Source organism: Convolutriloba macropyga, chromosome 7, assembly GCF_964194025.1.
Source record: "Convolutriloba macropyga chromosome 7, txConMacr16.3, whole genome shotgun sequence".
Lineage (NCBI taxonomy): Eukaryota > Metazoa > Xenacoelomorpha > Acoela > Convolutidae > Convolutriloba > Convolutriloba macropyga.
The window spans coordinates 31,814,146-31,832,256 of NC_134474.1; the positions used below are offsets into that span (position 1 = coordinate 31,814,146).

General features: G+C 33.1%; 1 protein-coding gene across 1 annotated transcript in view; it reads right to left on the reverse strand.

The window, feature by feature from the left end:
* LOC142343014 (uncharacterized) overlaps window positions 1-18,111 on the reverse strand; it is a 221,922-nt gene that overhangs the window by 91,586 nt on the left and 112,225 nt on the right. Inside the window, exon 4 of the mRNA XM_075394698.1 lies at window positions 5,945-6,062. Within this exon, the coding sequence (XP_075250813.1) occupies window positions 5,945-6,062 (118 nt within the window). The remainder of the gene's footprint in view (window positions 1-5,944; window positions 6,063-18,111) is intronic.

The window sequence follows — 18,111 nt, forward strand, 5'->3', positions numbered from 1 at the left end:
ACGTTTTTATCTTCCAATCGGTTTATACTGGATCGTATTTATTGACTTCCGTTGAAAGCTAGTGATTTTAATGGCTGTTAAGTCTTAAAAATTTTTCTGAAAATTAACCGCTCTTAAACTTTTTTTCGTGAACTAGTAGTCAGTCTCGGCAGTGACAGGAGCACCTTCTTTTCTAATGCAACCAACACAATCTGGTTAGCCCTTTTAACTTCTAACTGAAAATTCTATGACTTCAATGACAAGATTTCAATAAATGTTTTTTAGATTTTTGGAAAATTTTAATTTATTGGTTAATTTTGAACTGATATCACATTATCCAAATATTGATAGCTCCCATTGGCTTTTAAAAAACTTTCAGTGGATCACAGTTAAAGTTCTCAGAGAAAAGCTTATGTTTTGAATGGCTTCGACAATTTCTTCTCGCTTTTTTCTACTGAATTTTTGGTTTTTGCCTGTTTTTCTTGTTGTTTTAATAGTCAAGAGATTTATTGTGATGTCTTATCGATTACCTATGATTGAAAAACGTCATTGTCCTCTGATCGGTTAATAATTGAGCGTATTTGTTGACTTCCGTTGAAAGCTAGTAATTTTAATGGCTGTTAAGACTTTAAAAATAATTTTTTGAAAATTTTTCTGAATATTAACCAATCTTAAATTTTTTGTGAACCGTTAGTCATCTCAGTAGTGACAAGACCCCTTTTTTCTTATGCAACCAAAATTAATCTGGTTAGTCGTTTTATCTTCTAACTATAGATTCTATGACTTCAATGACATGAGTTTTGGAAATTTTCGCATTTTTGGTTAATTTTGAACTCTTTTCATATTATTCAAACATTGATAGCTCCCATTGGCTTTAAAAAAACGTTCAGTGGATCACAGTTAAAGTTTACAGAGAAAAGCTTTTGTTTTGAATGGCTTCGGCAATTTCTTCTCGCTTTTTTCTACTGAATTTTTGGTTTTTGCCAGTTTTTGTTGTTGTTTTAATAGTTATATGACTTATTGTGATGCCTTATCCATTACCTATGAATGGCAAACGTCATTGTCTTCCAATTGGGTTATACTTGAGCGTATTTATTGACTTCCGTTGAAAGCTAGTGATTTTAATGGCTGTTACGACTTTAACAATAATTTTTTGAAAGTTTTTTCTGAATATTAACCAATCTTAAATTTTTTTCGTGAATTGTTAGTCATCTCAGTAGTGAAAGGACCCCTTCTCTTCTTATGCAACCAAAATTAATCCGGTTAGTCGTTTTATCTTCTAGCTATAGATTCTATGACTTCAATGACAAGATTTTAAAAAATTGTTTTTTATATTATTGGAAACTTTTGTTTTATTGGTTAATTTTGAGCTCATATCACATTATCCAAATATTGATAGCTCCCATTGTCTTTGAAAAAATGTTCAGTGGAACAAAGATAAAGTTTTCAGAGAAAAGCTTATGTTTTGAATGGCTTCGACAATTTCTTCCGGCTTTTTTCTACTGATTTTTTGGTTTTTGCCTGCTTTTGTTGTGGTTTTAATAGTTATATGACTTATTGTGATGTCTTATCGGTTATCTATGATCGACAAACGTCAATTTTCTCAAATTGGGTTAAACTTGGGCGTATTTATTGACTTCCGTTGAAAGCTAGTAATTTTTAATGGCTGTTAAGACTTTAAAAATAATTTTTTGAAAAATTTTTCTGAATCTCAATCAATCTTAAACTTTTTTCTTAAACTGTTAGTCATCTCAGTAGTGACAGGACTCCCTTCTTCTCTAATGCAACCAAAATTAATCTGGTTAGCCGTTTTATCTTCTAACTATAGATTGTATAACTTCAATGACAAGATTTCAAAAATTATTTTTTAGATTTTTGGAATAATTCGTATTATTGGTTAATTTTGAACTCTTATCATATAATCCAAATATTGATAGCTCCCATTGGCTTTTAAAAAACGTTCAGTGGATCAGAGATAAAGTTTTCAGAGAAAAGCTTACGTTTTGAATGGCTTCGACATTTTTTTCCCGCTTTTTTCTACTGAATTTTTAGTTTTTGCCTGTTTTTGTTGTTGTTTTAATAGTTATATGACTTATTGTGATGTCTTGTCGATTACCTATGGATGACAAACGTTTTTATCTTCCAATCGGTTTATACTGGATCGTATTTATTGACTTCCGTTGAAAGCTAGTGATTTTAATGGTTGTTAAGTCTTAAAAATTTTTCTGAAAATTAGCCGCTCTTAAACTTTTTTTCGTGAACTAGTAGTCAGTCTCGGCAGTGACAGGACACCTTCTTTTCTTATGCAACCAAAATTAATCTGGTTAGTCGTTTTATCTTCTAACTATAGATTCTATGACTTCAATGACATGAGTTTTGGAAATTTTCGCATTTTTGGTTAATTTTGAACTCTTTTCATATTATTCAAACATTGATAGCTCCCATTGGCTTTAAAAAAACGTTCAGTGGATCACAGTTAAAGTTTACAGAGAAAAACTTATGTTTTGAATGGCTTCGGCAATTTCTTCTCGCTTTTTTCTACTGAATTTTTGATTTTTGCCTGTTTTTGTTGTTGTTTTAATAGTTATATGACTTATTGTGATGTCTTATCGGTTATCTATGATTGACAAACGTCATTTTCCTCAAATTCGCTTATACTTTAGCGTATTTATTGACTTCCGTTGAAAGCTAGTAATTTTAATGGCTGTTAAGACTTTAAAAATAATTTTTTGAAAAATTTTTCTGAATATCAATCAATCTTAAACTTTTTTCGTAAACTGTTAGTCATCTCAGTAGTGACAGGACACCCTTCTTCTCTAAATCAACCGAAATTAATCTTGTTAGCCGTTTTATGTTCCAACTATAGATTGTATGACTTCAATGTCAAGATTTCAAAAATTCTTTTTTAGATTTTTGGATATTTTCGTATTATTGGTTAATTTTGAACTCTTATCATATAATCCAAATATTGATAGCTCCCATTGGCATTAAAAAACGTTCAGTGGATCACAGATAAAGTTTTCAGAGAAAAACTTATGTTTTGAATGGCTTCGACAATTTCTTCCGGCTTTTTTCTACTGAATTTTTTTGGTTTTTGCCTGTTTTTGTTGTTGTTTTAATACTTATATGACTTATTGTGATGCCTTATCGATTACCTATGAATGGCAAACGTCATTGTCTTCCAATCGCGTTATGCTTGAGCGTATTTATTGACTTCCGTTGAAAGCTAGTGATTTTAATGGCTGTTACGACTTTAACAATAATTTTTTGAAAATTTTTTTCTGAATTACTTTTGAACCCTTATCACCTTATCCAAACAATGATAGCTCCCATTGGCTTTAAAAAAACGTTTTGTGGATCATAGATAAAGTTTTCAGAGAAAAGATTATGTTTTGAATGGCTTCGACAACTTCTTCTCGCATTTTCCTACTGAATTTTTGGTTTTTACCTGTTTTTGATGTTGTTTTCATAGCCATAAGGCTTACTGCGATGCTTTATTGATTAAATATGTATGAAAAATTTACTCTTTTTCCCCATTGGGGCATATTGGAGTGTATTTTTTGACTTCCGTTGAAAGCTATTGAACTTAATGGCTGTTAAGTCCTGAAAAATAATTTTTCGAAACCTTCTTAAAACATTAATCAATCTTAAATTTTTTTCATGAACTGTTAGTCAGTCTCAATGTTGAGAGGACCCCTTTTTTTCTACTGCATAAAAAATTAATCTGGTTTCCGGTTTTATCTTCTACCTAATATTTTTAAGACGGGTTTTCAAATGCCACGGGTTTGCATAATTTTCGGATACTTTTTCTTATTTTTGGTTCGTTTTGAAATCCTATCCCATTTTCCTAATACTGGTAATTACCATTAGTTTGAGGAAAACTTTCAAAGGGTCATTAAAAAAATTTTCAGAGCAGAACTCTTGATTTTAATTGCTTCGGCACTTTCTACGGGCACTTTTCTAGTGATTTTTTCATTTTTGCCTGTATTTGTTGTTGTTTTCATAGTCAATGACGTGTTGTAATAGTTTTTTTTGATCAAATATGAAAGCTAAAAACCTTTAGGTCCCATCAGTTTAGCGTTAATACTGGCTTCCGTTGAAAGCTAGTGAACTTTATGGCGTTGATACTAAGAGTTTTTTCAAAATTTCGTGTTTCTAATGTATTTGTTCATAATTGGTGATTTTTTGAAGTTGTATTGTTAATAAACAAGAAAACCAATGCCTTTTTAAAAAATTATTTGAACCTAGAAAAGTTCTTATTGAAAAATTCACTTTTTAATGCCCTGGACACTTTTCTCGCTCAATGTTTTTCTTGAATTTGCTGTTTTTTGTTTTTTTGTTCTTTAGGTAGCCGTAAATTGCTGACCAGTAGCATAAGCTTCTAATTGAAGTTTGACTGAATGATGTTACTCAAAGCACTCAGTTTATAGCCAATAGTCTTAAAGTTTACGATATATTTTCTCAATTTTTCTTCAAACTTTTCAGTTTTTGTTGTTCTTTCCGTCATCTTTTAACTTAAATCATGATTGAGAGGTCCCGTCCAACTTCTTGTATTCCAAAAATTAACAAATATACTTATTTGATTTGTCACTGACGTTTTGTTTGTTGGACAATATGCGTTTTTATAAACGTTTATTGAAAGGTCAGTTTTGTGTTTCTTTTTCACTTCTTTCAACACAATGGCGTAATAACAAATCACAATGGCTTTCAAATGTGGCCCAGGTTAACTTAGTAAATATCTCAGTATAAATCCTTTAGATGAATTAGCAGAAATAACAATTGAATTAAAAGTACATAAAATTCAGATAACAGCGAATGAATTAAATGGTATCAATAATTTGTGTTTTCGCAAATAGTTTGTAATTTTTTGAGTTTTTCCGCATCTTTAGTTGGTTTCTATGGCTTACTCTAACCAAAGACAGGTCCTTTGGTTTCGTATTAACTTTTTAGTAATTTGTCAAAATTTTTTTAGTTAAAAGCTAATGCTTTTTAAGAACTTTGAAATTTATTGGTTTAAAAATTAATTGATTAATTTTTGAATTTCGCCTCATTATTCGTTCTCTTTGTCGACTTGTTACCTAGTCTCATTGAGAAAATTTTCCGTCTGCTGTATAGTTAGGAAAAGGCAGCTTTGAGTAGTTAAGGTTTTATCTGACTGCATTTTGACGTTGTTACTAGGTGCTTTTAAATTTTGATATTCAGTTTTTGCCATGAACTTTTTGTTTTGCTAATTTTGTTGTTTAATGAGGCATGGCATTTTGTAATTCAATTAGTGGTTAGATTGTGTAACGATGAAATTAAACTCAAATATCTATTTTTGTTGTATCGTCATTTGGTAGACAATTAAGTAAAGAATGTTGATAAGCTCGGGTCGGAACATCATGTGCGAACGCACATTAACGAGCCTCCTTGTTTTGATTATAGAGCTACACTCGCATGCAGGAAGAAGATATAACTTAGCAACGGTCATTGTTTTTCTTTTCATCGATTATACACATTTCTTACGTTCAAACTCAAGAATACCCAATCTTTGTCTCCAGCTCTCGGTATTTTTTTGTTCACTGTTCTCGACTAACGAATTGAACAAATCATGCAGCAACCGGGTTGAGTTTCAATAGGGCCGTAGGCCTCAAAAAGTACGTAAACTATCGCACAGAAACGTAAATTTTGAATCACTCATGGATATTAGTGACTAGTGCTTCCATTGTGATAAAATTTTGATTCCTCTAATAGCTTCAATAGTTAGTCATAACCAAATTAGATTAGAAACCAAATTTTATTTTGGCTATTTTGTCCGCATACACTGGTTTTCAATTTGTCTTCTGAATTCCTAACCAGTAGTACAAAAGGCTTTTTAAGCAATTATCTAAAATTAAGTTTTCTTTCCTTTTTTATGTCTATTCAATGCGTCGTTAAGAGCAAGAGGCAAAGTTTCCATTTGATCATACACAAAAAGTGATCTTACCTCGCAGGTTGACCACGCTGAAGATTACCAGGAAGATAAAGAAGAATATGTAGTAGTAGCAGAATGCTATCACAGGAGTTTTGAAGAACCGATAGTATCTCTCCAAAATGTTCAATTCCTAAGAAGAAAACAAAAAGACATCACCAGTTGAAGATCGTGCAGACCTCCTACAAGCGGAGTTAAAACAAGACGGCTCCTGCGAAACTGTGCGTAGCACAGAGTTTTCCAATATACGTCTCATGATTGTCAAAAAAAAACTTCTGGGAGGGAAAGCCCTTTTGCCTATCAGTTTTGCAAAACTCTAAATGAGCAACCTCTGTTACAATTTTCATTAATATGAAAACTGAAGAACCAAAACCCTCATTTCTATATGACTTAAATGAATGTTAAACCAAAAACAATGGCGATTATTTTGCAGCATAAGACAGATGCACAGAAAGTTAAAGTTTGGAAAGAACAATCAGCAGGAAACATATATTAAACAAACACAAACAGTAATATGCACAGCAAATGTGACATCATCAGTTTCCACTCTAGAAGTATCAAAAAAATAAATGAATAATTTTTTATCTCACCCGGGTCGAGGTGTCACCGCTAAAAATTGTTAAAAGATGTAAGAATTGCGGTGAATTTGAGTAAAAGTGTAAGATTTGCGTTCAATGCGATGAATGCGGTGAAAAAAAACTTTTAAGCTGTGAAAAATTTTTTCTCACCGCTTAAGCGGTGAAAGAGAATTTTTCACCGCTACCAGCAAAATGCGGTGAAAAAAAAATTTCACCGCTACCAACAGATTGCGGTGAAAAAAATTTTCACCGCTAAAATCGCAAATCTTACAAATATTCACCGCTAATTTCAACCTTTATCTTAAATTTACAGGAAACTGCTATAAGGTAAGTGACAGATGGCGCAGTGGACAAACAAGGTGATGAGATGCAGGAGGCGAGAGGTTCGAGCCCGTGTAGGGCAGATTTTTTTGTAAGAAATACGGTAAATGCGGTGAAAAATTTTTTTCATCGCTAAAAGCGCAAAAATTCACCGCATTCAACGCTAAAAGATGCGGGCGCTTTGCGCTGAAAAATGTTTTTTTTTCACTGCTATTCACCGCTAATCTTACATTATTTTTGGACCAAACCTCGACCCGGGCATTTAATTTTTAACTAGGATCCAGTTGAAAATTTTTCTAAAAATACTGTCACCGAATATCAGGAGGTAATGGCGAAAATAGTTTTACCTTATCTCAAGTTTTTTCCTTTCAATGCAAAATTCAGTGCAAAATCATTTATGATTCATATTTTATATATTTGAAAGAATTTAATTGCAAAAAAATAAGTTTTAAAAAATCAACTTTTACTTAACCAATGGAAGAGCAATTAAATAAGTTTTTGAGATTTTTAGTATTGAAGATTTTGATTTTTATTTACATCAGGCCGTTGAATTCTACATTTTGATTGTTCAATCCTTTTTGTGTCCAATGGAAAAAGGCCTTTTAAAGCCAAACAAGCCCATGTTGAGCAGACGATTCCGCTGTTGTCAAAGATAATATTATTCAATTTTTTCTGTTCTACTCGTTAGAAATTCCCCATATGTGACCAATTCGGATTATCATAGTCGTATAGAACCCGTAATCAACTGTTGGGCAAAATTTAGGCCAGTATATTGCAGGAGATTAGGCCAAAAAATTGTTTTCTACCTGAGTAAATATAAGGGACCTGTTTAGATTATTTGAAGTGAAAGCATAAAAAGGCCTCTATGAATTTTTTTCAATCGAACCTCTGATAATTGAAAAAAATTGAAAAGCGCAAAATTTAATGTCAATTTAACTGTGAAGTAAGGAGGTTGAGTACGAAAAGTTTCTGTTGTTATGTCATTGAATGTCAATTAAAGATAAATTTCTGTTTTCTTATGTCATATTAACTCAAGAATTGATAGAGGATTATACATAAAAAGCTTACAAGGCGTGCCATAACTTTTCGCAAAAGTTGGCCGAAATCATCGTCATCTGGTTTTCTAATTTTCCGAATATTTTCCCTAATTTGAGTGTCATTCCTAATTAAGGCAAATATGTATCGGTAATACGGCCGTTGAATCAAGTAGTCATCGGAACAGAAGCCCTATTTTGTTTACAAACAAAAACTGGTAAAATAATCACATTTGTTCGTTTTTATATTCATTGTAATTGCAGGTCAACTGGAGTGCTTAATTTCTAACGTTAACAGAAACGACATGAACAATCAACAGAAAGTAGAATTGAAAAAAAAACTTATTTTTCCATTTTTCTCGACACATTGTTTTCTGCAAATCTCGTTAACGTGTCATTTCCGAAATTTCAAGAATATTGATTTGTAAAGAAATATGGCCGTTGTCTTTCAGGTTTTGTTTAGTTTCCTCAAATTTTCACAAAAAAGTAATTTCTTCTAGAAAAAATAACTTACAAAAATTATAATAAAAATTTAAATCACTGGCCGTTGAATCAAGTAGTATTTGATAAGGACGCCCTAATTTGAACACAAAATAGCATGTTTAAGATGCCAGAGAAACCACTAACGAGAAAAGGAAAAATTTAGTAATTTTAATTCGTTTTCCTTTTTCACTAGAAAAAAATGTTTTCGGTCTATTTTGTACATAATTAGTATCACAATTAAATATCTAGATAACTTTTCGGGCATTCAAAACCATAGAATAGAAGGGAATCAAAAGCTTTTTCATTTAATCTTTTATGACTTTAAGTAAAATGCAATTAAATGTTTTTAAATTTTTCTATTAAAAATAAAAGTTTACCACCTGTTTAAATTTTCGATTTTCATGTTTTCAGTATCACTAAGACAAAACTTAAAATTTTAAAAAGTTTTAGAAGAAATAGAGTTCTTTTCAACTACAAAAATCAAAAGCCTAAAAGGTTTTTAAGAACAAAAGAAACAGCTCGCAAAAAGTTGAAAAGCGAACTTTTTCAGTTGTTTATAATTTTTGAATAAATAATTTTTTCAAGGATAACTCGTCTTTGTTTTGTTTCCCAACAAATTTATGTAACTGAAAATGGTTTTAATCGGCTCAGTTACATTTTTTCTTGCAATCTTATTTTAATCAATAATTGAATAGTTTGATATCCTCACCCACCACCAGCAAAACTTTTTCGTTTTCTTTCTCCTTTTCGTGTGTTCCTTTCAATTTCTTTTCAAACAGCTCCCCTGTTTAAAGCCTCGATAAAACTGGTATTTTTTCATGAAAAACTAGCCTCTAAGTGCTGAAAAGTGATGTTTCTTCTTTTTTTCCTTTCGATGCGTTAGCAAAAGTGAAAATCTGACTAAAGAAAAAATCCTGCCTCGCATATAGACTCCACCATTTAGAAAAATAGCTTCAAGTTACAGTCAGGCTATTTTTATTTACTCATATAAGGATTGGGCTTGGTACCGAACTGCTTCGATGAATTTAGTCGCTAAAAATGATTCTAAGAAAAGCTGTGAATGCCACGGAACCCGAGTAGCCGCGGAACCCGAGTAGCCACGGAGTAGCCACGGAACCCGAGTAGCCACGGAACCCGTGTGAATGCCACGGAACCCGTTTAATAATCATACAAGGATCATTTATGATGTCATACAAATCATATCGTTTTTCCTAGTACGATCCTTGTATGGCTAGTAAGAGATCAAACTTGATGTTTGTATGATTACCAAGAAATCATATATGAAACTAGTTTAATTGCAAAGAATCATACATATATTTTTCATAAATCTTTTTTACGATTTATCTTTTCTGCTTTCATTTAGTAGGCCAACATCTATGTGATTCCCCGACCTCACTTTGAGATCTGCCAAAAAAAACCTTAACGTACAATTTCATTTGAAATGTTGGGCACGAACTATAGCAGTAAGTCCAAATAGATAACTAAATTTTTGATGTTCTCCAAGGCCAGTTATTACCTCTAAATTCTTATTTTAAAGAAACATTTTAAAAAGATTCACGCTCAAATTCGTTTTGTGAATATGCTCAAATTGCAAATTTATTGTTTTAGCGCACACAAAAAAAGCAAATGTGGATTGCAAATGTTATACGTAAAAGCAATATCCTCTCACTAAATTAGACAAAAAAGTGTGGCACCAGTCAACGTATTTGTCATATATGAAATTCAATGATTTCCAAGAATTTTTCTCAACTTCCATAGAAAATTAAAATTATACAGTTTTTAGACTTAAATTCTTTTGTATGCTCCCTGTATGATTTATAGGAAATCATATGTGATCCTTGCATGACCACCAAGAATTCATACAAATCATACATGACCTAATATGATTACTAAGAATCATAAATGACTTAGTACGAAATTCAAGAAAGATGTATGATCGTTGACCCGGGGTTCGTTGACCCGTGGTTTTAATGTTCAATTAACCATGGTTTCCAGTGGTTATAGATTTTATTTAAATTTTAATCAAGAAAATTACCTCACCTTTTGAACTGCGCGGCTTATGTCTTAACTCTGCTAGTTCATTGCATCAAGACAGGTTGCATTTTGGTTCTAGAAAATAAAAGATTAATTTTTTCTAGTAGTTTTTACTTTTACTTAAAGATCTTATCGCTTAGATACAACGAGTTTCCATAAAAGTTTTTCAACTATTGCTCGTTAGTCCCTTATAGTAATTGTCTTTGTTGTTTTGTCAGACTATCACGTCAATAACAGGTCTCCTAAGCTGCCAAAAAATTGCATTTGGGCATATAGAAAGTTTTTACTGATTAGCGTACAGTTTTAACGGCCTCAAAAACGTATTCTTTCAGAAAAAAACATAATTTTAGATCTACCTGCCTTTGTCGTTCTTCATATAGTTGTATCAAGTATTCTAGATAACGACAGTCTTCAATGGTTTCCTCTAGAGACATGAAGGGACCTACTTAGAGATTTCAGTTGATAGTAAATGGTATCAATGACTTTGAAACATGTGATATCATTTTTCGGCACTTCCTTCTGTTTTTTTTCTGACACCCTCCAATTGAAGCTCATCAATGACCTGGCCAAACCAATTTTGGTGAAACAAACTTTAATTCCTTCAATTCTCCAATTTTCAAACTTACGGTTTTTGACTTTGAGACTATGTGGTTCCAAAAAATTCCTTGAGCTTTATTCTGGTCATTACTTATGGTTATTTGTTGTTGTTTTTTCTCATAGTTCCTTTAAAATAAAGGCTCGTTGGTGTTCAATAGTATAAACTTATTTATTCGATTGCTTCGGATTTTGATGGCTGAAATTTTTTGTTAATTTTCTAGTGGAATATTTGAGTTCTGCATTTTTTCCCGTGTTGATGTGAAGTCTTAAGATTTAGTGTACACTAATGAGAGATAGAAATGGCTGTCTTTGAAGATAAAAATCAATCTATTTAGCATAGATAACCTGAATTTTTATTATTGTTGTTTCTCTTGAGACATTTTTTTATTTCCATGCAAGTTTTTTTTGATAACCTGATTCATGGCTCAAATGCTTCAAATTTTCAAAACTATTTTTTGAATTCTGGATATTTTGTTATTAATGATTTTCTCTTTTTGTCTTCTTCTCATAATACAAAAATTAATGACGGCTCGCATTGTCTTTGAAAAAATGAAAAAAAGAACATAAATAAAAATTTTAAGGAAAAGCTAATAGCTTTATTGGCATCGACACAGTTTTCATGCAACGTTTAACACATTTTTTAATTTTGAATGTATTTATTTTTCTGTAGTCATGTGACGTATTTGGGATAATGACAGTTCTCAGTGGCTTCCTATGGAAGTAAAGAAGAATCTAAATAATATTTTCATTTGATAACGAAGGGTTTTAATCCTTTTGAACTTAATCGTTTTCATAAATCTAAACGTATTGTCAAGTTCTGCCCTTTTCTTCTTTTTGTCAACAATTTGTTGTTCAGTGTCTGTCCAGTCTTGTCAACTTGTTGCCCACATACTTTCTGAGCAAATAAAAGACATTTTTTTGTGATGCTATTTACAGTTTTATCTGATGGTTTATCTGATGCTATTCATATTTTTTTCAGATATTATCTGATTCCATTTTCAATTTTTCTTACGTGTTTGTGATGGTTGGATAATGATTTTTGGTTTCAATTACGTTTGGTTTTGTTAAATGGCTTTGTTGATTATCTTTTCCTAGTCTCTTCAATAGCGGGTCTCAACGGTTCTACAATGTAAGATCACTTTATTGTCTCTTTAATCACTGGTCCCAAGGTCTCCGATGGAGTTGCATAGGAATCAATGCAGAAGCTCTGGTTGAAATCTGATGGTTGTTATGACTTCGAATCTTTTTATTCTTGTTTTATTGACTTGTTACCCAGTCCTAAGCATTAAGGACATTTCCCATCTGCTATGAAATCAGGCACAAGTGGTGTTTTTTGTTTACCCAGGTTGAGGTCCAGACCCAAAATTGCTTCTGATCAGACTTTCCAGACCAAAATTATCTCTGATCAGACTTTCCAGACCGAAATTATCTCTGATCAGACTTTCCAGACCGAAATTATCTCTGATCAGACTTTCCAGACTCAAAGTGTTCTGATCAGACTTTCCAGACCGAAGGAGTTCTGATCAGACCATCTCCAGACCATGGTCCAGACCCAAAATCAGACCATTGCCCAGACCTTAATCAGACTATGTTCAGACTCAAGTGCGCTCGAAGAGGTTATGATCAGACCCAGTTGCGCTCGAAGCATTTATGATCAGACCCAACTGCGCTTGAAGTCATTTATGATCAGACTGAAGCGCGCTCGAAACCAATTCTGATCAGACTCAAGTGCGCTCGAAATAGTCTGATCAGAGACAGATTTTATTTATGAACAAATCTCTTAATTAGCTATAATTTATTCATTTCATGAAACCTGATGTTTGCAATATTTAATTCATGTAAGGAAAAACCAATTATAAAAGTATTGCTAAAGAATACGAAACCCAACTGTTGAGAACAATTTTTATTTACTATACCGTTCAGTGTATATTTCTGACTCAATGGATGAGTTTAGACAGCTTTCCATAAGAAACACCATGGTCTCCAGTTAATCAAAATTTCCTCTGAAGGGGACCGGCATTTGCTATAGGCTGGACTCCTTTTTTTCTGATCAGAGCTATCGGACTTTAGATTAGTCTCTGATCAGAGCGCTGCTTTATTGTTGCCTCTTGGCAGAGCCAACATCTCTCAGTAGAGAAAAAGAAACAAAAAAATGAAAAAAAATAAGGCGCTTGAAATGGTCCCTGATCAGACCCAATTGCGTTCGAAAACATTTCTGATCAGACCCAACTGCGCTCGAACCGTTTATGATCAGACTCAATTGCGCTCGAATGCGATTCTGATCAGACCCAATTGCGCTCGAACTCTTTATGATCAGATCCAATTGCGCTCGAACTCTTTATGATCAGACCCAAGTGCGCTCGAAGAGGTTATGATCAGACTTTCCAGACCAAAATGACCTCTGATCAGACCATCTCCAGACCATGATCAGACCGTAGTGCGCTCGAAATTCGGAAAAGACCCTGTAATTTCGGTCTGGGAACACACGGGTGTGCGCTCGACTGGGTCTGATCAGAAGTCAATTTGGGTCTGGACCTCAACCTGGGTAGTTTTCATCTGATGCTTTTGTGACTTTGTTAGTTATTTTCTTTTAAAAAAGAAATGATATAGAAATTGATCGTAATTATTATTTTTGTTGTTTTGCTATTTGTCTTGTCTCATAATACTATTAATGGCGGGTTTCGTCGGCTCTCTAAGGCTGCTCTATTTAATTCACTGAGTGTTTTGTGCTTAAATATTTCTTAAACCTTTAACCAAGTAATGTTGTGCAAAATATGTATTTTTGAAAGTTTCCTTTCTCTTGACACTTCAAACCGGGTTGCTTGAGTCGTAAAATTGTCAGAGAAAATGAGAAAGATTGCATTTTAGAGGAATTTCTAACTAAATTAACAGTTCTCTCGAGTAGAACGAGTAGCTTGTATGGTGTAATAATTGAAAAGACGCGTATGAGAAGAGAGTTGCAAAAAAACCAATTTAGAAAACGTTACAAATGATCACTTTTTGGAAGCGTTTGTCGTTTCACAACCCAGGATGAGGTGTCCAGACCGACTAAACTTCTGATCAGATCATTTTCGAGTGCACACATGTGCATGGTGCGATCGAATTCGATTGTCTGGAAGAGTCTTTGAGCGCACTTTAATCTGCACAACGTTCTGGAACTAGTTTGATCAGAGGCCGATTCGAGCGCACAATAGTCAGTTTGCAAAATTTTTAGCGTAATTGGGCTTAATCAGAAACAACTTCTCATGCATTTTTTGGTGTTCCTTTTATTTGTTTTTACTGAGAGATGATGGCTCTACTAAGTAGTAAATTTTCAGCCAGAGACCCACCTAGAGTCAGCTGGTGCTCATTAGAACCAAGTTATCCAGCTAATAGTAAAAACCTATCCCCTTTAGCAGAAATTTAGATTAATTTTAAACTAAAAACGTTTTTTTAATGCAAAGGTAAATAAGTTTATCTATCGAGTCAGAAACAAGCACCAACGGCGTACTAAGTAATTTACTTTCTCAAAACTTGCTTTTTTTCATTAGGTTTACTCTTAAGATTGGCTTTTCCTTGCTTGAATATATCTATAATAACTTTTATGAAGTTAACATATCATAGCGATATTAAGTGATTTGTTCATGGTCTGCTCAAACTATTTCGAACCTATTTGAGTCTGATCAGAGTCTATTTCGAGCGCACGTTATTCCGATAAAGAATGATGTTTGACCGCACGATAGATTGATCACAGGAGGAGTTTGATCACACATCAAGCGCATGCAGCGTTTCCAACGCCCGATAATCTGATCAGAGGTCACATCTATCTGGCACGGTCGGCTCAGAGATGATTTTGGTCTGAACCTCAACCTCCCGGGTCGAGGTTTTGACAAAAAATAATGTAAGATTAGCGGTGAATAGCGGTGAAAAAAAAACTTTTTTCACCGCAAAGCGCCCGCATCTTTTAGCGTTGAATGCGCTGAAAGCGGTGAATTTTTGTAAGAATTGCGTTGAATTTTACGGTGAAAAATTTTTTTCACCGCATTCACCGGAATTCTTACAAAAAAGAAACTGCCGTACAAGGGTTCGCACCTCTACCTGATGCGTGTCACCAACTTCGTAAGCCACTGCGCCATCTGTCACTTACTTCAAAGATATTTCCTGTGAATATAAGATAAGCGTTGAAATTAGCGCGGTGAATATTTGTAAGATTTGCGATTTTAGCTGTGAAAAATTTTTTTTCACCGCATTCTGCAGGTAGCGGTGAAAAAATTTTTTTCACCACATTCTGCTGTTAGCGGTGAAAAATTTTTTTCACCGCATCCTGCTTGTAGCGGTGAAAAATTTTCTTTCAACTCTTAAGTGCTGAAAAAAAAATTTCACCGCTTAAAAGTTTGTTTTCACCGCATTCATTGCATTGAACGCAAACCTTACACTTTTACTCAAATTCACCGCAAATCTTACATCTTTTAGCGATTTTTAGCGGTGACACCTCGACCCGGGCTTGGGAATAAACGAGTTGTTCCAGGTTCCATGGCGAATCCAATAAACATGTCTCGACTTCAGTCATTTTATCTTATTCTACCAATAAACGTTTGCCACGTGTCCTGGCAGAACAGTCGCAGACGAAAAAATCCAATGAAAATCAGAAAAAATAGTCCCATATTACCTGGCCGAAGTCCCAAAAATTGAGTACTCATACTCCATTTTGCCCGGCTTTGTCATGGCCCATATTAAAAGATAAGAGTTGTAAACGTGTGTTGAAAAAAGGGTCTCTAAGCAAAGTTCTCACAACACAAAAAATTTGCAGATATCTTGGTATTCAAATTGACAGGAATCTTAGTTTCGAGGAGCAGCTGAATAAAACCTTGAAAAAGATGGCTCATGCTATAAGATCAATTTACCTTATAGGACATCAAGTTTCCCTGAACGCGCGCATTCTTCTTCTAAAATCACTTGTGCTTTCACACTTATCATTTTCGGCAATCTTTTTTCAAAAAATTTATCTGCAAAAAACATAAAACGCCTTAATCGACTGATTAACTGGGGTATAAAGGTGTGCTTTCTACGCAAAAAGTATGACAAAACGAGAGATCTGCTAATCCAGACAAAGACCCTACTAGCTGAGCTAATAATAGCAAAAATGTCGCTAATCAATTTTCATTATGATATCGCTAGGCCAGAAAATTCTGAAAATTTTCACGGGTATCTGAGTCTTCATCAAAATACTCGAACAAAACAATTCAAAATTAGACAAAATGCCAAACCAGCTTTGGAATGAATTCAATTGTTCGTCAATGCGTACAAAAATTTAATAGGTTATCACATTGGCTTCAGTTGGCAAAAAATGAAAACGTTTTTCAGAAAACGTTGAATGATTTCTTGCTCTCACAACACGAAAACATTCCTTTGAATAGTAACGTAGCAGCTTTTAAAAATAATTTTTATTTTGGGAAGAAAACAATCGAAAGAAAATTTTATAATTTGATTCTTTAAGAAATTTGTTGATGTTTGTTATATTATTATTGTTTGAATGATTTTATATATTTTTTGTTTCAGGTACATTTAACCGTATGGTTATAATTTTAATTTACTTGTTGCAAAAAAAATTCAAATTTACTTAAAATTACCATTTTCCCATGGATATAGTTTCTAATTTGCGAAATATAGAAAGCCAAATTGGTGACAAATTTCTGAAATGTCTCTCTTGATACTAATTGTGGTAAAAGTAGTGGTCTTGAAATTACCCATATCACTGTTCACAAGAAATTAAGTCTCTGAATTTGGACTCGAGTAATTTCTTACAACAAAATTCGTGAAACAAAGTTTTAGGCTAATTACATACGAAAAATGACTTCGTTTCCACAAAGATAAATTTATTGAACTTTGCATTTTTGGACGTTTTCATTTTCGGACATTCGAGAAACTTATTGAAATTTGCTTATTCAGATATTTGCATTTTCGGAAATTTGCATTTCCGAACACTGACGTAATGCAGACAGAAAACAAATAAATATTAAAATGTTAGAAACAATTGCAAGCATACTCAACAAACAAATAGCAAACAAAAATTATGAGTTAGTATTAGAAATGCATTTTTTTTAAATAAAATGAACTAATCTTAATTGACAAATTTGTTAATACAAAATATGCAAAGTGTGTTCTAATCAGGTTACTACTTATTCAGTGTCATACAATTAAATGCATTTATCAAAAAAATTAGTTGCTAATTGATGTGCATAAATTTAGTTGTGACTATTTTGTCTGGGACTGTTTTGCCCAGGAACATTTTCTCCGGACTTTTTCTTCTGTTCACAGCTAAACAACAATCATTTAAATGATTATTGTATAGCTCTGAACAGACGAAACAGTCCCGGAAAAAATGTTCCGAAGCAAAACAATCGCTGAGAAAATCTTAGGTGTGACGTAAGACGGGTCAATTACGGGACTACCTTTTTCAGTCTTCTTTCGCACTTTTTGACACTTTCGATTAATTGTCTTTATTTTTTCGGTAATTCCTCTCTTTCCGCAAAATGTTGAAAAAGTGATGTGAAGCTAATTGCTCCAATATAAAGATATTTTTAATCGGTTCTGTGACCCACTATGTTTGATTTATTTTATTAAAATGTAATGAATTGTTAGAATATACGGAACAGGGTCGTAATAATTTGTGAAAACATTCGTTGCAGGTTGATAGATTTGTTGGCGCGTGTCTTACGCTCTCCCTTAAATTCTAACTTTAGTTATTTCACGAAAAGTATGTTTATAGATAAAGAATGAAAATAACGTATGGTTTTTGCTGAATCTGTTTCTGCTGAAATTCAAAGAGCAGAAGTCTGACTATCCCCAGGATTTGTAAACAGACAAAACAGTGTCAGACAAAACAATCCCGGTCAATATAGTTCCAAGAAAGCAGACAAAACAGATCCAGGCAAAACAGTCTCGGGCAAAGGAATAAAAAAAAAACAGAGAAAATGGTCCAAGCCAAAGTGTTCCGAAGAAATATTGAATCAACTGTAAAACACAATCTACAAACAAATAACAAACATAATCTTTTAGTAAAATTTTCTGAATGTTTTGTTTTCAATTGATATGAACGATGATTATACCAAAAACCTGTTTCAAAATACATAATTTGGACAAAACTAAGTTGTAA